The 23,642-nt window shown below is 44.8% G+C and overlaps 3 protein-coding genes across 15 annotated transcripts in view; 1 reads left to right on the top strand and 2 right to left on the bottom strand.

The window, feature by feature from the left end:
• Positions 1-4,781, bottom strand: part of CPSF3 (cleavage and polyadenylation specific factor 3) — a 33,395-nt gene extending 28,614 nt beyond the window's left edge. For both annotated transcript variants that reach the window (XM_086325542.1, XM_086325543.1), the window contains exon 1: positions 4,614-4,781. In XM_086325542.1, coding sequence (XP_086181668.1) covers positions 4,614-4,663 — 50 coding nt within the window. In that variant the 5' untranslated portion in view covers positions 4,664-4,781. The remainder of the gene's footprint in view (positions 1-4,613) is intronic.
• A 177-nt stretch (positions 4,782-4,958) lies between these two features.
• ITGB1BP1 (integrin subunit beta 1 binding protein 1) lies at positions 4,959-23,540 on the top strand. 9 transcript variants are annotated; one of them, XM_086325562.1, is made up of 10 exons: positions 4,959-6,088; positions 6,206-6,438; positions 10,897-11,005; positions 11,966-12,069; positions 14,978-15,056; positions 16,370-16,506; positions 18,364-18,456; positions 18,887-19,036; positions 19,535-19,626; positions 19,889-20,233. In XM_086325562.1, the coding sequence occupies exons 4-9, from the start codon at positions 11,998-12,000 to the stop codon at positions 19,604-19,606; spliced, it is 603 nt and encodes a 200-aa protein (XP_086181688.1). In that variant the 5' UTR covers positions 4,959-6,088; positions 6,206-6,438; positions 10,897-11,005; positions 11,966-11,997; the 3' UTR covers positions 19,607-19,626; positions 19,889-20,233. The 9 variants fall into 9 exon arrangements, with proteins under 9 accessions (XP_086181688.1, XP_086181681.1, XP_086181680.1 ...); XM_086325555.1 differs by lacking the exon at positions 19,889-20,233 and adding an exon at positions 7,709-8,317 and having other exon boundaries at positions 19,535-19,791; XM_086325556.1 differs by lacking the exon at positions 19,889-20,233 and adding an exon at positions 7,709-8,317 and having other exon boundaries at positions 5,780-5,898; positions 19,535-19,791.
• The window catches only part of ASAP2 (ArfGAP with SH3 domain, ankyrin repeat and PH domain 2), a 162,115-nt gene continuing 159,018 nt past the window's right edge, over positions 20,546-23,642 (bottom strand). For all 4 annotated transcript variants that reach the window (XM_086325531.1, XM_086325532.1, XM_086325533.1 and 1 more), the window contains one exon: positions 20,546-23,015. In XM_086325531.1, coding sequence (XP_086181657.1) covers positions 22,941-23,015 — 75 coding nt within the window. In that variant the 3' untranslated portion in view covers positions 20,546-22,940. The remainder of the gene's footprint in view (positions 23,016-23,642) is intronic.

The raw sequence follows: 23,642 nt of genomic DNA, 5'->3' as shown, positions 1-23,642 counted from the left end.
TTCCACAAAATTACAAAGACAGGGAAGAACAGCATCAACTTGGGGAAAAAATGAAAAGTGACCTCTCAGAGGTCAGACCGAGAGGATCAAAGGTTAAATCCAACCTTATGAATGTTAGGGTTAAAATGATGATGTATTTAAAATGTAAACTAGCAGTGACTCAGATGATTTAATAAAACTTTTAGAATTAGCACTTAAGTAAAAACCCATAAGCAGTTAAAAATTCTTTCAAGATGATAATACACATTTACCAAATAGCTTAAATTTAAATATTCATACATGTGAATCTCATTCCTTTTTCCTGCTACTTTCTGTTATTTCACTTAAAACAAATTTCCTTTCTTCAGAATAAACAGCCTTTCTTTCCAATTATCACAAGGCTTTAAGCCTCACCAGTCTAACCCCTCGCCTTCTTTGATGCCTTATCCCAACCATTCTAGCTTGTGATTCAACCACTTATTTAATGTCAAGCAGTTTTTTGGGGTTTTTTGGCTGCACTGTGGGGCGCGTGGGATTTTAGTTCCCTGACCAGGGATTGAACCTAGGACTACAGCTTCTGTAGTCCTAGGTTCCTGTAGTCTACAGGCCTACAGGTTTGAAAGTGCTAAATCTTAGCCACTGGGCTGCCAGGGAACTCCCTCAAGCAGTTTCTATTTGCCAAGCAGTGTAGATAAGCACCTAGCATATGGAAAGGCCTAATACCAGGACCCTGGCTCCAAGAATGGATAGGCTACAGGACTGACATGAGATGGACGCATCCTCAGACTGAGATCCTACTTCAGAGCAGGATGCAAAGAAAACCAGACGACCACCGTGAGCCCCTGGCCTGCCACTTTAACTGGCCCTCTGCCCTCCCTCTTGAGTGTCCCTCCAGTTTTTGGTGCCATTTTTCCTACAGTTGTTGGTATAGTAACTATTTCAAACTTTCTCCCCTTTCCTAAATTTTCCCATGCTGTATCCTACTCTTGAGTCATGGGCTTTCTTTGTATCAAAAAATTACATAGTTTGTTGGTTCGCTCAACTTGCCAACCCACTCAAATCTCTCTTCTTCCACTTCTCCTGGAACAGAGAACAGACCTCTCTCTGTAAGGCTAACCTTTTCACCATGGTTCTACACTCTGCCCACCTCCTCCCTCCCTCTGAGGTACTGACCCCTGCTACATCACTGGCTTTCCCCTTACTATCCTCTTTGACATCTGCATTTAAACATCCCAGTCATCCTTGTCCCCAAATGAAAATCCCTTAATTCTAATCTCTAGTCTCCCTGTCCGCTTACTAAAGGTTACATATTTTGAATTCTGGCTTTTTACCAACCATCCCTCTGAAACTCTCCCTGCAAAACAGCTCTTTGTTGCTAAGTGCAGAGAGCCCTTCTCAGTTCCTATCTCACTCTTCTCCAGGCAGCACGTCATCTTATTCCTTCTCTGAGCCTGGTTTCTTTGACTTCATGCTCTCATCCTGTCCTGCTGGTTTCCCCTAGTTTCCTTCATGCAGCTGCCTCTACCCATCTTTCAAAAGCTGTTATTCCAAGGGTTCTCCCCTTGGCTCCTTTTTCAGTCTTTCTGATCTTCATCTTCACATTTTTAATACATTAAGTGAAGTCGCTCAGTCGTGTCCAACTCTTTGCAACCCCATGGACTGTAGCCTACCAGGCTCCTCTGTCCATGGGATTTTCCAGGCAATAGTACTGGGGTGGATTGCCATTTCCTTCTCCAGCGGATCTTCCTGACCCAGGGATTGAACCCAGGTCTCCTGCATTGTAGACAGACGCTACACCCAGACAGGCCACCTAGGAAGTCCTACAGTTAACACATGAGGACTTCCAATTCTCTATCTGTAGTCCAGATTCAGGTATTTGTTCTCCCGAATCCCAGACTTCTAAGTCACCTGGTTTTGGTCTCTCTTGGGACATCTCACAGGCGCCTAACATTCAAATATGCCAAACAAGTTTGTACTTCAAGTCCCTAGCCCGTGCTCTTCTTTCTGGAACACTCTGCCCTAATATTGACATATTGGCTCCCGTGTATCATTTGAGTCTCAGTTCAAATGTCACCTCATTTGCCCTTCAGACCACTATATTGTAATACTTATTACTACATGATGTCATTATATCTACTTGTTTATGGCTTATTTCTCACTATTAAAATGAAAGCTCCATAATAGCATAGATGTCTATTTCACTCACTGCTATATAGTAAGGTGCCTGACATGCAATAAATCTCAAGAAAAACCTACTGAATGAGTAAAAACTCCCAAATTAGGAAACTTGGGAACATTACACTAAGTTAAAGAAGCCAGTTTCAAAAGATTACATGTTGCAACCCATTTATATGAAATGTCCAAAACAGGGTAATCTGCAGAGACAGAAAGGAGATTAACGGTGGCCGAGGGCTGGGCAATTTGCAGGGCAATGATACAGGGTTTCTTTCTGGAATGATGAAAATGTCCTGACAGTGGTGATAGTTGTAAAACTGTATAGATTAAAAACTGTCTAACTGTACACTTTAAATGAGTGTGCTGATGTGATTTCAATCTCAATAAGGCTGTTATAAAACAATTTAAAACTCCCAAACTTACTCCAGACCTGCCCCATCTTGGGTACTCCTGGAGTGAGTAACAAACACCACCACTTACCAGTTATCCTACCTGGGAACTGGAGTCATCCTAACTCTCCTCTCTGCCCGGCCTTCCCTTCCACATCTGCCCTTTCTAACATATCTGATCACTGACAAAGCTCTAAAGCTTTCACTTCTAAAGCTTTCACTTCTTTACTCTCAGGTCTCTCTTTCCAACCCACTGCTGCTCATTTCACTCATTTCAAGATCTCACTGCTTATCATTTGGTTTGTTTCAATCTCATCCTACTGGATTCTCTCCACTTGATCCACCTTTTTTTTTTTTTTTTTCGGCCACACCATGAGGGATGAGGGATCCCTCATGGGCATGAGGGATCTTAGTTCCCTGACCAGGGATCAAACCTGCATTCCCTGCAGTGGCAGCTCAGAGTCTTAACCCCTGGACCACCAGGGAAGTCCCTTAATACACCTTTAATTCATCTGTGCCACTGCTGCCAGAAGCATCTTTGATCTTCCTAAAGCATAATTTCCACCACATCCTATCCTTGCTTAAGACCCTTCCTTGGCTCCCTATAACTGGCAATAAAGACTCCAAATCCTTAGTATGCATGTATACAAGGTCCTTCATAAGCTGGACTCTGAAAGCCTCTATAGTCTCATCTGTTATCTTTTAGCTGAACCCACAGGGAGACTGGCCACAAAGAGACCTCTCATTTTCACATGTGCCACTTCCTCAGCCTGGAACATCCCTGCCCCCATGTTTTGGCTGTCTTTAATTTGTAGTCAATCTCTAGGACTCAGTTCAGTGTCCTAATTTCCAGGACGCAGGATGGCACTGTCTTCTCACCAGAAATCCACTCTGCATGCTCTCAGGGCCTTACTGCAATGCCTATGTGTCCTCTTACAGTAGTCACAATTCACTGAGCACCTACAAGGAGCTCTGCTCTGGACAGTTAAGTGCTGCTCGACTATTTCCACAGGAGGAAGTGGGTTCAGTGAGGCTGTTGTCCTAGTAATCGCTGGAGTATGGACTGGATTTCAGGTCTGACGCCAAAGCAATTGGCTGCTATTATTCCAAACTCTCTCTCCAGCACTTTTCATTTGGCACTGCAATTCCCATCAAAAGGGTGAATTCAGTTAACTCAGCCCTGTCTTATTTGTATCCCGAGTGCCTAGTGTGCTGCTTGACACTGGCTCAGAGTTTGCTGAACACAAGAAGAGATGACAGGTGCGAAGCGAGCGGCGGGCAAACTTGTGTTCCATCCCCAGTAGGTGCTCAAGGAGTTACTGAATGACCAAGTGAAGGAGATACTTTCTACCTTTGGAAAAATGTACGTGTTCATTTGGTGCTAACTCATGTCTAACAATAAACGTGTTTGCAGATTCAAACTGCGCAGTTAGGCAAGTTCTCATTTCTCTAAGCAGCATTCCAGGTCCATAAGGTGCTTCTCTGACAGAAGGCCATTTCCAGTGAAAGACAAGGCCTCTCACGGTCAATCAGCGACTGAGATATTGTCCTAACATTTCTGCCTTTTCACCTCTCCCACTTTCTACCTTCCCTAGTCCCGGAGAGTGTAAGCTCTGAATGGAACTCACAAGTTCCCTAATGTATTTCCCCTTTCACATTTCGGCAAATATGAGTCCTGGAGGTTAATAAGGCACAAGTTTAGTTCTTCCTCGCGCTGTCACAGCCTTATCCAGGTTATCATCTGACCCTGCCATCCTCAGCATCCCTGGTTCCCTCACGAGTCGCCCCTCTTGGGCGTATACGAAAGCGCCCTGCGGTCCCACCATAGGCCCTCGCCCCCAAACGCGACATCCTATCCTCCCTTGAGACTGAAGAAAAAGCAAAATCCTATTCAAGTTAGCAGGCCCCTTCCGATTCAGTTTCTCAAACCGCTGCAGCGCAGAGGCCTGGCTCGGGCCAGGAGCTGGCTGCCGAGGCAACCGGCCCTGGGGCGGAGGGCGACTGAGGCCAACCATCGGGTTCCCCTCCTCGCCTCACAGTCACGGCTTCAGTCCCTCTCAGGTCCCTTACAGGGGTCGGATCAGCAGCTGGTCACTCTCCTCTGCAGGAATCGCGGACATCTCAGAAGTCCAAACGGGAATGAGGAACAACAGGCCGCAGGAGTCTTTCTAAACTAGAAGAAAAGACACAGAGACCCTAAGAAGGAAGAACCACCCCCGCTCCATCCCACGAGAGCACAACTTCCGGCATCTAGGCGCCCGCGACACTAGGTTCCTCCCTTCGACTTCCGGTCGTAGAGCCCAACTCGCAAGGCTCCTCCCAGCCCAGGCTTCCGGGGACCTGGGGCGGGGTCCGGACTGCGCCTGCGCGAGGCTTCGGGGGCGGGGCCTGGTGGGCGGGGCTCGGGGGCCCGGAAGAGCTGGCGCTGGAATTAGGAGCGTAGGGGCCGCCGCGGCTCCTCTGGCTGCCCCGGCGGTGGGTGTCTGACGCCTGAGCGCAGACCACGCGGAGGTGAGAGCCCGGCCGTCGCCGCGCTCGGGCCTAGCGTGGTCAGGGACGAGGGCCCCGAGGGTGGCGCCGGCGGGGAGGCCAGCGCCGCGGGGCGGATGGGTGGTGCCGCCGTCTCCGCAGGGACCCGCCTTCCACGGGCCCCGGGTCCCGGGGACAGCGCCAGGCGGACGGCGGGAGCCGCGCAGCGGGCCTGGGCCTGCGGGTAGAGGCAGGGTCCTGGGACTGCGGCCCCGGTGACGACGGGTGTGGCGTCTGGCCGGTCCTGTCGGAAGGCGATGGGGTGCGAACACCCGCCGGGCTGTTCCCCGCGCCCGGCCGTGATCTGAGCTCAGGGCGACGAAGAGCGGCCGCCTTTTTTTGTGCGGGATCTTGTCGGTTTCTCCGCTCGCTGGGGTTTTCCCCGCAGCGCGGGGCCGGGGCTGTGTCTGTCTGTTGTGCAGCGCACCAGCACGTGGCAGGCGGTCACGACGGCGACGAATACCTGGGGAGCTGGGTGGAGTCTGCGAGGAGCTTTGGCGGCAGCTCTACCGAGGCTCCAGATTTGGCCTTAATCATGTGAGAGTTGGATCACAAAGAAAGCTGATGCGCGGAAGAACTGTGGAGAAGACTTGAGTGTCCCTTGGACTACAAGGAGATCCAACCAGTCAATCCTAAAGGAAATCAGCACTGAATATTAATTGGAAGGACTGATGTTGAAGCTGGAACTCCAATACTTTGGCGATGTGAAGAACTGACCTATTGGAAAAGACCCTGATGCTGGGAAAGATTGAAGGCGAGAGGAGAAGGTGACGACTGAGGATGAGATGGTTGGATGGCATCACTAACTCAATGGACATGAGTTTGAGTAAGCTCCGGGAAGTTGGTGATGGACAGGGAGACCTGGTGTATTGCAGTCCATGGGGTCATAGAGTCAGACACGACTAAGTGATTGAACCAAACTGATTATTAGCCTTGTGGCCTTGGGCAAGCTGCTTAATAAACTTAGAGCTTTGACTGCCTCATTTGAAAGGGGCTGTAATATTGCAACCTTGCTGGTAAGTAGAGAGGGTCAGAGGTACTGTATATACAGCACAAGGACATATATATATGCATTTTTTGTCGCTCGGTAGTGTCTGACTCTGCTGTGACTCCATGGACTTTGGGCTTCCCAGGTGGTGTTGGTGATAAAGAACCTGCCTGCCAATGCATGAGATGCAAGAGACAGCAGTTAGATCCCTGGGGCAGGAAGATCCCCAGGATGAGGAAGATCTTCCCCAGGAAGATCCCCATGGATGGAGGCACCAGGCGGGCTACAGTCCTTGGGATCACAAAGAGCTGGACACGACTGAGCTACTGAGCATGGACTGTTAGCCCTCCAGGCTCCTCTGTCCATGGGATTTCCCAGGTAAGAATACTGGAGTGGGTTGCCATTGCTTTCTCCAGGGGATCATCCCCACCCAGGGATCGATCCCCGGGCTCCTGCATTGGCAGGAGGATTCTTTACTGTTGAGCCACCAGGGTAACACACATACATACACATACATATACATGTAGATACCTCTATGTACGTATGTATATGGCAGTGAGCACTGGGCAGCAAATGGTAGGTATTCAGTATGTGGAAGTTGTCATCTGGGTATTATCTCATAAGAAAGTTCTCTAGTTGGCTAGCGTGGCCTCTGTCAGGCTGTGCCAGGCATCGGGTATACAGAGATGACCTAGCCCTGGTCTTTGATGCACTCACAGTTCTGAGATAGTTACAAGTGGTCAGTAGCCGACTCATGCTAAGATCAAGATGTGGAGGACCATCCCTTAGCCCAACTTGGAGGCTTTCTAGAAGAAGTTTGAACTGAGTCTTGACAGTGACCGAAGTTAGCAAATCAAGTAGAAGGTGGAAGAGTATTGTAGGCAGAGGGAACAGCAGGAGCAAAGTGTGGAAACAGGGAGCATAATGCATGCTGAGAACCTCAAGCAGCTGTGCATTCTTTACATATTAGGTGAGTGTGAAGTTGATTGTGGAAGATGAGACTGGAGAGGTCGATGTGAGCCAGGTCAGGCAGGACCAACTGTGCTTGTCCTGGCAAAGAGCCTTGACTTCAGGCTTTAACTTTACAGAGCCAGTGAAAGATTTTAAGTTGGTTACATGGCATCTGACTTGAGTTTTAAATAAATCATTTTAGCTGGAGCTTGGTGATAGATTTGAAATGGCAAGAAGTCCAGCTAGGACTGATACCAGCCAGTGGTCTTAGCCTTCCCTAATCAATAGAAATTGATAAGAGTCCAGTCAAGAAATTCAAGCAAAGCTTGGCCAGAGGGTAGGGGTGTGTTTAGGGGTCAGGCAGGAGGGGTGGCTTTAGGTGGTTTTCCCACCCCTTTGGTGGTGGTCAAATTGCCAACTTCCGTTGGCATCATCAAAAAAGCAAGAGAGTTCCAGAAAAACATCTGCTTTATTAACTACTACAAAGCCTTTGACTGTGGATCACAACAAACTGTGGAAAATTCTTAAAGAGATGGGAATACCAGACTGCCTTATCTGCTTCCTGATAAATCTGTATGCAGGTCAAGAAGCAACAGTTAGAACCAGACATGGAACAACAGACTGGTTCCAATCGGGAAAGGAGTACCTCAAGGTACTCCTTGCTTATTGTCACCTTGCTTATTTAACTTCTATGCAGAGTGCATCATGTGAGATGCCGGGCTAGATGAAGCACAAGCTGGAATCAAGATTGCAAGGAGAAATTTCAGTAACTTCAGATATGCAGATGACACCATCCTTATGGCAGAAAGTGAAGAGGAACTTAAATGCCTCTTGATGAAAATGAAAGAGGAGAGTGAAAAAGCTGGCTTAAAACTCAACATTCAAAAAACAAAGATCATGGCATCCAGCCTCATCACTTCATGGCCAGTAGATGGGGAAACAATGGAAACAGTGAGACTTTCTCTGCTTGGGCTCCAGAATCACTGCAGACAGTGACTGCAGCCATGAAATTAAAAGACACTTGCTCCTTGGAAGGACTGATTTTGAAGTTGAAGCTCTAATACTTTGGCCACCTGATGCGAAGAACTGACTTACTTGAAAAGACCCTGATGCTGGGAAAGATTTCAGGCAGGAGGAGAAAGGGACGCAGAGAATGAGATGGTTGGATGGCATCACCAACTCGATGGACATGAGTTTGAGTAAGCTCTGGGAGTTGGAGATGGACAGGAAAGCCTGATGTGCTGCGATTCATGGGGTCGCAAAGAGTTGCACACGTCTGATCAACTGAACTGAACTGAACTTGGTGGTGAGTGCAGGAGGCATGTGCAGTACCCTGTTTTTGGTCTTCAGAAGTGGTAGTTGGGTTTTTGGTCTTTTTGTGCCTGTCCAGAATTTGCCCCAATTGCACGTGTATTGTTGTTATTGAGTTGCTAAGTTGTGTTCTACTCTTTGTGACCCCATGGACTGTAGCACGCTAGGCTTCCCGTCTTCCATTATCTCTCAGAGTTTGCTCAGATTCATGTCTGTTGAGTCAGTGATGCTATCTTACTGTCTTCATCCTCTGCTGCCCCCTTCTCCTTTTGCTTTCAATCTTTCCTAGTATCAGTCTTTTCCAATGAGTCAGCTCTTTTACCAAAGTATTGGTGCTTCAACATCAGTCTTTCCAGTGAATATTCAGGTTTGATTCCCTTTAGAATTGACTGGTTTGATTTCTTTGCTGTCCAGGAGATTCTCAAGAGTCTTCTCCAGCACCACAATTCAAAAGCATCAATTCTTCAGCACTCAGCGTTCTTTATGATCCAACTGTCACATCTGTACATGACTACTGGAAAAATCATAGCTTTGACTATATGGACCTTTGTCTACAAAGCCATGTCTCTGCTCTTTAATTTGCTGTCTAGGTTTGTCATAGCTTTTCCTCCAAGATATTTGTGCATGCACGCACATGGTTATTTTTAGTTCCATATAGTTTCTTCATATTTTGTTGCTCAAGGAGGCATTTGTCCAGATGCAGGCATTGCAGCAAAGGGTCCCAGGACCCAACCTGTCTCAGGACAGGGTCCCTCTCCCTTGAAATGTCTCCTGGAGGCTGGTGAATTCCTTAAATTGCATTCCACACTTTGTGCATTTTTTTATAGGTTAAGGATCTATCACTTTCATCAGATAATGAAAAAGTATTTCTATGTAACCATAGTCTAGAACAATGCAGGCCCTGTTTGATTCATGAATGGTATAATCTACAGATGGTAGAATCACTGCATCTTGGGTTTAACTGGATGTGGGGCTGGAGAACAGTGAGGGGTTGGTGGTTTCCCACTTTATACTAGAAATAATGTAATTTACTGAAAGGGAGAGGAGAGGAGCAGGTGTGGAGGGGAAGATGGCTTCTGTTTTAGGCATTTCTGCCTTTGATGAGTCTGTGCAACATCCAAGTAGCAGTATCTTTGGCCTCATCTTTATGCATGAATAATTCAGAGATGAGAATGATTTGCTTAATTAAGAACATGCATCAAAATAGTGGCAGATATCAAAGGCTTTCATAAGTGCTTTTCCCCTACAGCTCCTAGACTAATGATGAAAAAAGAAAGTCTTAAGGAGTTGCCAAGGCCTTATAATGTAGTGACTTTCAAATCATTCTAGTATTCTAGGGGTTTGAATAGATGCTTTGGGAATCTATAACAATACTATCAAATTTTTAAAAAATCATTAAAATTTATATATATATATATATATAGAGAGAGAGAGAGACTTGAAAGATTATGGTACTTTGTGCTGCTAGGGTTATCCAGTTTTGGGCATACCTTGGAATAAGGCTGTCTTGCCTTCTCTAACGGAAAAGTATCCCGCAATGGCGAAGCTCTCGTCGGCAACAGAATTATCCAACAAGTCACCCACCAAAGCTTTCTCAGTAGTCTCCCTCTTTTTACTTTTACGCTCTGTAGCTAGTTCCCTACCCAGCAGCCAGTCATCTTTCTAAAACAGAAATTTGATCGTACCACCTGACTGCTCTTTGAAACCTTCCAGAGACTTCCTGTGAAAGCCAGAATAAAACCCCAGCTTCTGCTGTGGCCTGCGAGGTGCTCTGTGGCTCTGCCTCGCCTGTCCCTGTCCCTCCGCCTCCTGTTCCTAGTCGTCCTGGCGTCTCACTGGCCCTCGCGTCAGCTGGCGTCCCTCAGGACCTGTGCACTTGCTGTGTGCTCCACTCACGGTCCTGCTTCTCCACATCATGTCTGCTCCTGCTTCTCTCAGGTCCTAGCTGTCATCTCCTCAGAACGTCTTTTTTTCTATCTCACAGAGTCACCCCTTCCTTTGATCACTATCTCCTTAACTTGCTTTAGTTCCCCTTAGAGCAATTATTATTTCCAAATAACGTGTTTGATACTTGGTTTTCATGTTGGTCTGGCTGCTCCCTGTAAAAATGAGCCCCCTGGACTTCCCCGGTGGTCCAGGGGTTAGGGCCCCATGCTTCCAGTGCAGGGGGCATGGGTTTGATTCCTGGTGGGGGAACTAAGGTCCCACACCGAAAAAAATAAAAGTAATTAAAAATAAATAAAAAATAAGCTCCCTGAGGTCAGAGACTTTATCTGTCTTATTCATTGGTGTAGTCCAAGCACCTGATAGGGGCTCGCTGGCCACTGAGGAAAGAAAGAATGAATGAATGAGTTGGGTGTTCTTGCTACTCCACAAATGAAGCAAAAATAATAGAAATAAATTGGATGATGGGGCTGATCAAAATGCTTGGGCTCAGGAGTCAAGTCAAAGGTCAGATGCTTGTGAATGGACTTGGTGGGGGGGTTGGGGAGGGGAGTATCTCCAGTTTCACTGGGAGAAACTGTTCATTGGAGAGGGACATTCACTGATTTACTCATTCTTTTCCTTCATCAGGTATCTTGTTTTTCTGTCAAGACCTGACCATGTCAGAGTGAAAGGAAGCTATCTTTGCAGACCGCTCTCTGGAACCTTTGAAGACGGTAGAATAGCATTCGATTCTGCAGTAAGCAGACCCCCTTTCCCTCTGTAGAATCAGTCTTTAGTAAACAATTGTTAGTTTCTCAAATTCATACATTCTCCTGAAAGATGGGTCACAGTTCCCTCATCTGTGAAACGTGGATTCTAACCTCCCTTCTGTAAACCCCTTTGGGGGTTGGGGGCAGAGCCCAGCGGGATACAGGACGCAGACAGACCCGCACAGAACACTTGGAGCAGACTCCGGGTGTCTCCAGATGCTGTGAGGATTAAGTAAGACAGTGTGAAAGCGCTTGAACTATGAAACATTTCTCTGGCCAGTTCATCATTGTTCAAGTATAATATGCTTGCTCCTATGAAGTGGGTAAGGAGAAATAGTTCATTAAAGATCTACATAAGGCTGACTCTGGAATATTTAAGGTCACCTTCCTGGCCTTACTGGAATGAGGCGAGAGGTAGCACCTGACATTATTGTCATGTCTGCCTTTCCCTAAACATAGTTTGCGACTTTAAGAAAAATGCACCAAACCCCAGAGGTGTTAGTGCTTTCAGTTCTTGGCCCTGCTGTTTACAGAACTGCAAGTGGAGACGGTAACTGATCTCAGAATCTTGGTTGATAAACTAATATGTCACATATTTTACTAACGTCTAGGCTTGATTAAAGAGAAGGCAGGCACTTGACTATTTTGAGACTATTTGACAGGTGTCTGGTACCTCAGATTGGTGCTTTTCATACTTCTAGAGACGACAGAAAGGTTCCTACCTTTCAGGTTCACTGGGTTAAAACTTGGTTATTCAAGAAAAGTATAAGAATGAAATAGTATCCAAATTTTGTGGGTTGGCAGGGAATATTTATTTTTTAAGGAAAAGAAGTATACCAGGGAACTGGGAGGAATTGATGATTATTATTTAATTTTATTCCTACTATGTTGTAAAGGGATTTAAAGTTGCTTCTCTCCATATATCTAAATAAAGCTTGCTTTTCCAGAGGAGCGCCTGCAGATCAAGCTATGGTGGAAGATGTTTCGGAAAGGCAAAAAGCGCCACAGCAGTAGCAGTTCCCAGAGCAGTGAAATCAGTACCAAGAGCAAGGTAGGTGGTGGAGCGGAGACTTCGGTCATAACAGTGAGAACTGTTTCTTCTGAGTGATGCTGCATGAAAGGTACTAAGTGTGGCAGACCTGCTGATATTCTTCAAACTGGAGGTTTTTACATTCTTTTTTTTGCACAAGATACATCCTGCATTTGATTTAATTTTATTTTGCTTTGGTAGATTTTTCTGAAGTCCTTAAATCCACTAATGTAGATGAATTGGGACCTGTGAGAGGTCTCATTGAAACACTGGTCAAGGAAATTGACAGGCAGTCAAGGAAATTGACAGGCGGTCAAGGAACTGGATGTCTTGGATTCTAGGGCTTGACTTGTGTGTGTGTCATTATAATTCTGTGTCCACCACAGGGAGTGAGTTGGAGAGTGAGGCAAATGTGCTGATTTGAGTGTTCAGGGCCCTCAGAGTCCCGAGTCCTGGCCCACTGGACTAGGACTAGAAAACTGAAACTGAAGTCGCTCAGTTGTATCCGACTCTTTGCAGCCCCATGGACTGTAGCCTGTCAGGCTTCTCCATCCAGGGAATTCTCTAGGCAAGAATACTGGAGTGGGTTGCCATTTCCTTCTCCAGGGGATCTTTCCGACACAGGGATTGAACCCGGGTCTCCTGCATTGCAGGTAGATGCTTTACTGTCTGAGCCCCCAGGGAAGCCCCCAGGACTAGAAAGCCTTTTTAAAATCATTCTTCACCTTTGTGAGCTCCCAATTGTGAAAGGTGTCTGTGCCCAGAACCTGGACTGGGCGAGGCAGGTGGCAGGAGAGGAGCCCAAGGCCTAGAACCTCCAGGGGGTGCCTCTTGCCAGCCTGGGGGCAGCGCCCTGGGTGAGGATAGCCACACTCAGGGAAGAACATGACACCACTGACACCACTGCCCTGCAGGAATTTCCGTCAGGCGGGAGGGCTGAGCTTTCAGCGTGTAGCCGAAACCATGGAAACCTGACATTTTTGGAGACCTGTGCAGTCTGGGAATGGGACGACTATGATTTTCTTTAAGGCATCTAAATTCCTGAAGCTCGTAGAGAATCGCCTGGCTCTTACCTCAGCATGAGGCCCGTAGGCTTGAACTGGGCCCAGTTTCCTGTTTTCTAGTTCAGACAATGGAGAAGGGGAGACGCACGGACCTGCTGCTGGCCGAGTTGGACCAGAGCTCGTGTGCAGATTCAAGGACCTGCCACCCTGGCAGGGTTGGGTGTGCCGGGGGGATCCAGAAAGACCCGTGCTCCTGAGTGAGGTCTTACCCCCAAGTGACGGGGAGTCTCGTGTGGCTTCTATGCAGGCTTGTGACAGTTAGACGTGTGCTCTAGGATGAAGTAAGCTTCTGCTCTTGCATTCAGAACCAGGGGAAATAGGCCAGTTTCTCCCTTCCCTTCCTCCTTGCTCAGGGGGTCGCTAGGTTCTGGCCTTCTCCTGCGTATGGGGGTAACTGGAAGCACAAAAGCTCGCTCTGTTACTCCCTTCCCAGAAGGCAGCCTGACTCTGTAACAGCATCTTAATTCCAGGTCCCCTTCCTTCACTCTTTGAATATTCAGGTTTTTTCCAGGTTGTCAGAACCACACAAACGTGATGATGACCCTCTCTGTGCATACAGCTCTGCTCTTGTTTGAAAATGAAAGTCACTCAGTCGTGTCCAACTCTACGACCCCATGGACTATACAGTCCATGGAATTCTCCAGGCCAGAATACTGGAGAGGGTAGCCTTTCCCTTCTCCAGGGGATCTTCCCAACCCAGGGATCAAACCCAGGTCTCCCGCATTGTGGGAGGATTCTTTACTATCTGAGCCACCAGGGAAGCCCAACGTGATGATGACCCTCTCTATGCATATAGCTCTGCTCTTGTTTGAGATTCCCAGAAATGCAATTATTAAGAAAGGGAAGAAATAAAATTGAAGACTTGATACATTTTTACATTCATCTTGATTCACTTCTTAAACATGAAAATTTGACTGTATTTTTAAAATGTAATTTTGATTTGAAGCATAAAAAAGTGATTTTTTTTTTTTTTGGCCAAGCCGTGCAGCTTGTGGGATCTTAGTTCCCCAACCAGGGATCAACTCTTGGCCCCGGCAGTAAAAGTGCTGAGTCCTAACCCCTGGACAACCAGGGAATTCCCAAAAAGTGATTTTTTTTTTAATCAAAGGTTTTTACTTATTTCTAAAAAATTAAGCACACTGAGAGTATGATTCTGTAGAACAAACTACACTGACACGTATGATTCTCTGAATTTTGCTGAACAGTTTCATTGGTTTTTCTTTGTAATTCACATCACAGATTTACATCACAGTTATTCTCTGGTCTGCCGCTCCACCTGTGTTTACCTGCTGGGGCCAGGTAGTAGTTGGAGGCATTGCGATACCGGGGTGAGGGTCAGGAGACGTGGGGTTGAGATCTGGGGTGACTAGACGTAACCTTGGGTAAATCACTTCACCGTTCTGCATCTCTCTACTCATTTACTAAACAGGAGAACACTCCCTGCCTGCATTCTGCACAGAGTTCTTCTTGGGTTCTGTGGAAATAATGTGAAAGTGAAGTATAGATTTTTCACATGCGATGTGAAATTTCAAGTCTCAATATGATGTATATATCAACTATCTTATAAGGCTATAGAGGTAATGGCTTTAATTTAAACTGAAAGTGTTGATCCCAGACTTATTGTGTTATGGGAAGAGCAGTTGGGATTATGGGTTGTTTTTTTTTTTTTGAAGTCTGCTATGGAATTTGTCTTCAAAAGACTCTGTCGCAGTCGATCTGCATGAATAACTGACCTGATTTTATATGTGTTAATTCAGTGATAGTAAATAAGTCATTTGAATGTTTGGTAAAAAACTTGAAAGAAGATAGTGCTTCTGATTATGTTTAAAACGTGTGTGTGTGTGTGTTTGATTGTTATTTCTCAGTCTGTAGACTCCAGCCTTGGGGGGCTCTCACGGTCCAGCACGGTGGCAAGCCTCGACACCGACTCCACCAAGAGCTCAGGTATGGACGGAGGTGGGGTCGTTCATCATCTCGGGCTTTTAACTGAGGTTCACATGGTTTTACCAGAGTGGACGAGGAGTTCTTGAGTATTTGGGGTTTTCTTTCTCTGCTCTGTCATTTTTGATAAGAGTTCAGAAATGGCCCAGGATCTGGTGGAAGGAGGGTTGGGGTGAGGAATGGGTAGTGAAAGCCATGGGAGCAAACTGCTCGTAATGGTTGTGGAGTGAAATTATGTGTGGCTACTTGGTAGTGACAGTTTAGAAGTATTAGAATAGCTTTGTTAAGAAGTGGGCTGGTGGAGGGTGAGTTATTTTGGAGTTACATTGTTTGCGGGGGATAGAACAATGTCCTGCTGATTAAAAAGACTAAGGAGCCTTGTTCCCAGAGATGTACCAGCTCGTTAACATCAGGAGCACATGGTTATAAGCAGGGGTCTGTCACTGGCCCTTGGAAACATTTATGCAGCCTCCTGAAAGACAGCTCTCTAGAAATCAAAAGGTGGCTTCTGACCCACCTGTTAGCTGGTGTCTAATTGGAAACCTACTACATTCATTTTGTTACACAAAATCCTTCTTCTTTTGGGATCACAGACAACTCAGTCCATGCAAGGTGGTGAGAGCAGGAGAGGTGTATAAGGGGATATGGTAGCATAAGGTCTATTGTCTTTATCCAGGTGCTTTGAAATATTTAAAATGTGGGCATCTTTGTGTTACATAAACATGATCTAAGAATGACCATGGTATTCCCTTACTATGTCAGATGTTGTAAATCCTTTGTGGTACTTTGTACTGGCTGGACTTTATGGCACATGGAGTTCTTCACCTCTTACCATCTGGTCCTGTCTGGCATTACTTCATCTACACTGGGGGAAAGAAAGCCTGGTCTTTTCTGGCTGAATGGGAAAGGTAGATCAGGTTTCCTGAATCAGGAAAGAAAGTTAAAGTTCCGGGAAAGTGGGAGAAGAAACCAAAAAAATAATCAAATGTCATATGCATTATAGAGGTGCTCAATCATTGTCAAGTTGACATTTTAGTTTTTCTTTTTGATGAAGTGAAGGCTATTAATACTTAATTTATTCCTACTGAGATTTTATACATTTAGTACATTGTGAGTCACTGAGGGAAAGGTTAGTGAAAATTCAAGTTCTTTCCCATTACATCAAAAAGTTTGCATTTAAAAATTCTTAATTTTTATTAAAGTTTTAGTTCTAATGATACAGTCGATTTCTTGTGTGGGGAGGGGTTAAAGATACCCTGTAACGCAGCTGTTTCTTTTGAAGTCTTACTCTTAAACGATTTTTCCTTCACCTTTAGGACAAAGCAACAACAATTCAGACACCTGTGCAGAATTTCGAATAAAGTATGTTGGTGCCATTGAGAAACTGAAACTCTCAGAGGGGAAAAGTCTTGAGGGGCCACTGGACCTGATAAATTATATAGATGTTGCTCAGGTAAAAGAAAAAAAAAAGAATTTTTTTTCTCAGATTTTGGGGTGAATTCGTGGCTTTGGAGACAGATGCCACTCTTCCAGTCTCTTCACTGCTTCTCCTGAAGCCACGCTTTTATCACTGTTAAGATGTCACTGAGCGCGGTGGTCAGAGGAGGTACCTGGGGACCGAGTCATGGAGGAACACAGGGACTTAGTTCCTCCCTTCAAACAGTGGATTTTTACTCTTTCTGGGGTCGACTGAGGATGTCTCTTTGTTTAAACGGGGAGCTGAGCGCAGTGAGCGAGTGCACACCACAGGCTTAGCTTTAGAGCACTCTGGCAAGTCTTAACTGTGTCTCCATGGAACTGTTTTCAGTTATTTGAATGAGCAATCTCATTCATGGTGTTGAACTCCCATCTCTCTCTATTCATACCCTGTCTCCAGCAAGGATTGAGGTGAGGTGGGTTTTGAAAATATATCCAGGCCGAGAAAATAAAAGAATGAATTCATCACGAAAGAAAATTCAGAGTGAAAATGAAGACAAAAGTGTCAGGTTTGTGCATCAAGTATTGTGAGGTCGGTACTCTTAGCAGTGAAGGGAGTGGATGAGCTGGAAGCCTGACTCTGGCCACAGTCAGTTGCTCCCCGAGTCTCTAGAAGATGGAACTGCCATCTTTGTGTTCATGAACAAAGGGATGTTACTGCAATGGGAAGGTTCCCTTACCAAATTTGTAGCATGTCAGTCACTCTTAAGATCATGTGGTCTCTTAACGCACGGAGGTGAGCTCGGTTCATATGCCGTTCGTGTCCTCCTGAAGGAAGTCTCCTCTGTCTGAGGGGAAATCAGCCAGTCTCATCTGCCGTTGACCAGGCAACTAACATGATTATCCCAGCATTTTACTTTGGAATCTATAAAGTCATTCCAGCATTGTGCAAGCAACAACTAATAGTCTCCTGAAAGTTTGCTAATAGCGCTCCCCCCGCCCCCCACAAAGTACACGAGGATTATTTTCACGCTGACAGACTGCTCAGTCTCTCACAGCACTGTAGAACTGGGCTTGTCAGAACTTCACGACTGACAGTAGCATTGCTGTGGGTTCTTGGAGTTGCTTTACCCTGTGTGAGAGGTGATAGGCATGAGGGTGTGCTTGCGTCTGAGGACTCGAACTAAGGTCGGTGGACACAGCTCATGACTGTAATTTCTTCAGTGCAGGCAAACGGTTCCACAAAAATGTCGACCGTGTGGAACATCTACTGATGGCTGACAGTATCGTATTTGTTGTAGAGAAGGCAAGTCAGGCACACTAAGCAGATAAAATGTGATATTCTGCTAGGAAAACCATCAGGCATTATCTGCTGTCTTCCTTGTTTCTGAAGAGCTCAAAGTACTGATGGATGTTTTCAAGAGCTGAAAAACCATTTGTCAAGCTGTATTTATTCGCCCAAAGCCCTGGGACACTGGGATAACCAGACATATCATCACCTGCGTAGGATATAAACTGTTTGAGAGTGGTTCCTGCAGCATGTTTCCTATTATTTAATGTGCTGACGTTACGGTAAACTTTGAAAAAGGAGCCTTATGTTTTTCTAGTGTAAATATATAAGCCCCACTGGTATCTGTGAGGAGTGTCAATTTACAAACAAGAACCATGGAGCACATGGATCTCAGTTCTGGTCAAATTTGTGGACATCTTACTTAAAAAAAAAAAAGGTGAGGGGGTATTTCTTCTGCCTCTTTGGAGAGAAGAGGGCGGGGCTGTTGTGTGCCCCACATTCTTTAAAGGGTTTGGGTTTGCGATGGCCAGATGCTAAAATTGACTAATCAGAATCAAGAAGGAAACATGATTTTTTTAAATGTAATTTATTTTTACTTTAAAGCAAGATGGAAAGTTGCCCTTCGTTCCTCTGGAGGAAGAATTTATTATGGGAGTTTCCAAGTACGGTATAAAAGTGTCTACATCAGATCAGTATGTAAGTAATTTAATTAAAGGGGAAAATGGGTTTTACGTGTTGGGGAGTTCAGACCAGGAATCACAGCACAGGGCCCAAGCCCACCCCCACCCCGTCCCACCCCACACCCACGGCTGGTCCATCATGCGTTTTCAGCTTAGGACCCCACGCCAATTCAGAGCAGCTGTCAGCTGGGTGTAGAAAACAGGGCCGTGAATTTAGATTGTCTCAGTTTTCTTAGAACTTATGTAGAGAGGCATGATTCTAAAGGCAAACTGGCCCCTAACCAAGCTCACCGGAATGTCCCTTTTGGTGAAAAACCTGTAAAAACTGTGTTCAGCCAGATAGACCCATGGATGGATACATTCTGTTTAGCCTCACGGTAAATTCTGCAGTGGAAAATGTGGACATGTGAAGAAATAGCACGGTTCTTCTTCCCCGACCTCTGCAGGACGTTCTGCATCGGCACGCTCTGTATTTAATCATCCGGATGGTGTGTTATGATGATGGTCTCGGGGCAGGAAAGAGCTTACTGGCTCTGAAGACCACAGATGCAAACAACCAAGAATACAGCCTGTGGGTTTACCAGTGCAACAGCCTGGTAAGGTTTTCAGTCTCCTTGGTTACTAGTCTCATTCATCAGACCAAGTGGTGAAACCATATTATTTAGGTTTTTCAAAGGCAGGAGAGATGCTGTCTGCCACGTTGTCTGATACCTGGCATAAGGGAAATGCATGTATCAGACAGCAGGTCAGCCAGCGGACCAGCCTACTGCAGGCTGTGAGCTGTTAGCCCAGAACCAGCACTCCTGCCTCTTGAGGGAATGCAAAGCAGGTGAGCAGAAGGGGTGTGTCGTCCACCAGCAGCCCCACTTTCTTGCACCTCGTAGTCCTGACTCGTGAGGGTCCCTCCCAATGGCCGCGGGTCCTGTGTTACCGCGTGCAGTTACTAAAGGGGCCCAGGAAGTGGTGACCCAGGCAGGCCGTGTCCTGGATGTCCCCACGCTGGCGGTTTGTAGGTTTAGGACAGGTATTAGGAGGGTCTGATCTAGTTGGGGAACAGACTTACTATTTCTTTTACTGTATCTTCACTTATGTAGGAACAAGCACAAGCAATCTGCAAAGTTTTATCCACTGCTTTCGACTCTGTATTGACTTCTGAGAAACCTTGAATTCTGCAGTCAAGGAGGAAGTAAGCTTCATGTTCAGCTGTTTTCTCAATAGTTTGTTTCCAGTCTACAGTTTTGAACTGTTACAGAAATATGAGTGATCTTTTGCTCTGGATTTTCTGAAGAAAATGCAAGTGTATAAAATACCAGTCATTTGTTTTTCTAGTAAAATGTGTCTTAACAGCCAATTAGCTCATTGAAGTTACCTACCTACTGGAACTAAAAGAGCAACATCTTTTGTTGCTTTTAGACACAAATAAGCCTAATGACTTTTATGTGTTACAGAAGCACTCTCGATGAGTAATGAGCATGGAGAACTTTCTGAGGAAGACCTAGGTCACCTGTCCTGCAGCACTGGCTGTCGATGCAGTCTCACCAGCTCAGAGCTCTAATCAGGCAGAGGTCTGGTCCAGGGACCCACGAATCATGTTGGTTTGAAACAGTGATGCTGTCAACTCAAGTCACAAAAAGGGAAACTTTAAAAGGTGTATTGTCAGGATAACCTGTTAGCAAACCACAATATAAATCACAGTAATTATCTTTGAAAACCCTCAAAGATTACTGATCATGTTAGAAGTCATACACTGTGAAGAATTTCATGTTCAGTAAACTAGTGTATTTTTTTTTAAAGGCTTTTTATATACAGTGCTTTACTAAAGACTAAAGGGGGCTTCCCAGGTGGCGCTAGTGGTAAAGAACTTGCCTGCCAATTAAGGAGACGAAAGAGACATGGTAGTTCGATCCCTGGGTTGGGAAGATCCCCTTGAGGAGGGCATGGCAACCGACTCCAGTGTTCTTGCCTGGAAAATTCCATGGACAGAGGAGCCTGGTGCGCTACAGTCCATGGGTTTGCAAAGAGTCAGACACAACTGAAGCAACTCAAAAGATTAAAAACATGAAAAACTGAACACTCAAAAGATTAAAAACATGAAAAACACCATGTCCATTTAAAAGTATTTTATTTTTTTCCAGTCAGATGACTAGTTAACAAGAAGAGTAAACTTATTAAACATGCTCTAATTAGGACAATGAAAATAACTGATTTAGGTTATACAATATATACAGTTGCGCTGCAACTAGACGGAAATAATCGAGTGAATGAATTGAATATCATACATCTCAGATAGCATCCAGGCTGCAGTCGTGGTTCCCACCCTTCACAGATCACACGCTAACCATTAGTCCGTGGACAGATTTCTGAGTTGCCATCCCTAGAGGTCAGACCTGATGGAGGATGGCATGCCAAATGCCGGAATCCTGCAGCTGAGGTCACAAAACGTAAACTTTAAATATAAATAGATTATCTACAGTGTTTTCCTTTTTCTCAGTTGCTTTTTTTTTTTTAATTTGCAAAGAGCAAATAACTAGGAAAGGACATCATTAGTAGGGAAGTTAATATAATTTCTCTTCTGGTAAGAGTGATATTAATTACTGCACAATAGCACCACCAAATTGTAGACTGGGAAAATATTTCCTAGGTATTTATGTGTGTACCAGTGACCCTGATGTATCAGTTTGGGACTGGTGTTCCACTGTTGATATGGATCAGCTTTAATTCCTTACATAGCTGGCACCAAGTAGGCAAAAGGCTGACTGAGCATAAGGTACAGATGTGGGAGGGCTGTGCTAAGATAGACACATGAAGTGCACTGTGCAAAACAGCTGATTACGTCCTTCAGTCTGTGAGAGAAGTAACTAGATGAAGGGTTCAAAAACAAGTGAACAATTCGTGAAAACATGTAGTGCTTAAAAACAAAAAGGAAATAAAGACTGTAATTACAGATCTAACACATTTTTACCCAGAACTTTGAAAGGCAAAAACGCAATTGCCATACAACATCGTAAAACATTCCAGTTTGTTCTGTCTTCCTTTATAATATCAATGAAAAAAAAATACAATGAAATAAAAAAAGCTCTACACTCAACAAGAGTCTTGCATAATAAAGACAGGCTGCTTCAATCAAATGTACCATCATGACATGCAGAAACCGCATCGTCGCCTTGCTTTCCAAGCCTATCCTTAAATTTACCGCTTTTGGTAAAAATCTAAGTTGGCATCACATGCCTATTTATTCTCAGAGAGCGCCAAATTTTTCAACATACCTACTCTGAATCTTACGCTCACCATGACTAAGAAGAGGTATGATAGTCAAGTTCATTAAACCTAATGAGTTTTTATTTTATTGTATACAACCTAACCCCCACCCCCTGCCCCCAGTAGCTTAAGTTTAAGAATGATATGATGGGACTTCAACAGGAAATCCAGATGTCTGGGGTTATTTTATTACCTGGGACCTACAGATTTCTGATATGTTCGTGATTACAAACAAGTGGACAGATTAAATTGCAAGACAGTGTAACTACCATTCCTGTTGGTATATTCTATAAACACAAGACACTAAATCGAGGAAACGTTCTCTCGAGCTAGGAGGGAAGGCAGCGGCACACTCGGCAGGAAACAGCGAGGACTTGGTGACGGTACTCTGGCTGTAGCCAGGGGGCTCGAGAAAGCGAATCCCAGGACACCTAAAGCGCATAAACTAGCTTTAAGAACCGTGTCACCATCTGTCATCTTTAGTTTTCAACCGAATTCAGGAAATGCAGTTTTATACAATCTGGAGCTGACGTATGCCATAGCAAACCATCTTTAGTTGGCTTAGGTAGGCTTGTTCATAATAGTTTACACACTCATGCAGGACACAATGACAGCTGCAACCTCGCACACCAGGTGCTGGAAAATACGACGCTTACGTGTAGGATCCCAAGTTGCTTTAAATAAATGTCAGGTGGATTTCAAAGGAAAACTTTCAAGGTATCTTGAAAAAAAAAAAGTCTTTAAAGGTGAACTGAAGCATTTTATCTAGAAAGTGCAGGTTAGCTGCAGAATTGGAAAGCAAAAGTTTACTGGCTTTCTAAAAAGAATAACTGTGCTAAAGGTCACCGAGTAAAGAAATGGGCCAAGAAAAGCAGGACACATTTCTTCCCAACACTCAAAACTATTTTGAGGTTCAGCTAATGCTGTAGATTCAGGCTTGATTATGTAGTTAAAATCACTTTTCGGAAAAAAAAAAAAAAAATCACTTTTCAGTTCACCTCTTAGGAAATTGAGTTTTTCCTAATAAAAGTATAGCAATGTTTCATGAAAAACACAAAATATAAAAACAATTCATTGATATATATATATATAAATTGGCTTTTGAGTTTATAAAGCAGAACAGTGGCATTAGAGAAAGTGGGTACATTACAAGTCATGAAACAGGTTATCTGGCAAGAGTACTGGTACCAAAAATGAAACAGGACATGACTTTTAAAAGAAGTGTTTTTCTTCAGTAGCAATTCAGTCAGCAATAAAGTGCACAAAAGACACAGGAAATGCTCCCTTGCGACTGGGATCTCCGTCAATGTGGCCGATCTGAAATGAATACAAGGTTAGGTGGTTATAAAAATTCTAAATGCTGGAAACTCTGAAGGGCATTTTAGCATTTGGAGGGGGAAAAAAAAAAAAGACTGTCTGGAAGAACTTCTAGGAAAGAATTACTTGGGTAAAACATCTGAACTGTTGTTTCTTCCACTCACATTTCAAACAGTCCCTGCCTACTACTCGGAACTCCTGTTCAAGGGCAGTCGGTGCCCTCAAAGATGCCCCCACCACAGTCCTGGCAGTCTTGGGGGGCACATAGGACAGGATCTGACCACCACCCCATCTGTGTTTTTGCTTTTTTGATAGATGAAGGGACTGAATGTCAGAAGTTTGTGAGCTTCAAAGTCACAGAAAGTGGCAAACATGAGGGAGCCCTATTTAAATGTAGGCAAGCATTTATGAGACTTCAGTAAATCATTCACTTTTGCTTTGGGAAAATTATGTAAGTTCTATATCAAGTCTGATCTCGATGTAAATTAAGTAGGTAAGTAAAAGTCTAAAAGAAAACCACCAAAATTTAAATGTGTGTGTGTGTGTGTGTGTGTGTGTTTATGAGTGGAGGAGCCCTGGAAGTTACGAGCAGCATTTCCGTACTTGATACTTTAAAAAATATATCTT

Source organism: Bos grunniens, chromosome 11, assembly GCF_055505025.1.
Source record: "Bos grunniens cultivar Pamir isolate PY7600 chromosome 11, Bosgru_T2T1.0, whole genome shotgun sequence".
In the NCBI taxonomy this organism is placed as follows: domain Eukaryota; kingdom Metazoa; phylum Chordata; class Mammalia; order Artiodactyla; family Bovidae; genus Bos; species Bos grunniens.
The sequence above is the reverse complement of the archived record's forward strand: the minus strand, read 5'-3'. Positions and strand labels throughout refer to the sequence as shown.

What these genes read in the sequence shown, in the direction of transcription:
- ITGB1BP1 (XM_086325554.1), top strand. Translation starts at nt 11,998, where the DNA reads ATGTTTCGGAAAGGCAAAAAGCGCCACAGCAGTAGCAGTTCCCAGAGC. An exon ending in AAATCAGTACCAAGAGCAAG is followed by an intron (nt 12,070 to 14,977) that starts GTAGGTGGTGGA and finishes GTTATTTCTCAG; the next exon opens with TCTGTAGACTCCAGCCTTGG. An exon ending in ATTATATAGATGTTGCTCAG is followed by an intron (nt 16,507 to 18,363) that starts GTAAAAGAAAAA and finishes TTTACTTTAAAG; the next exon opens with CAAGATGGAAAGTTGCCCTT.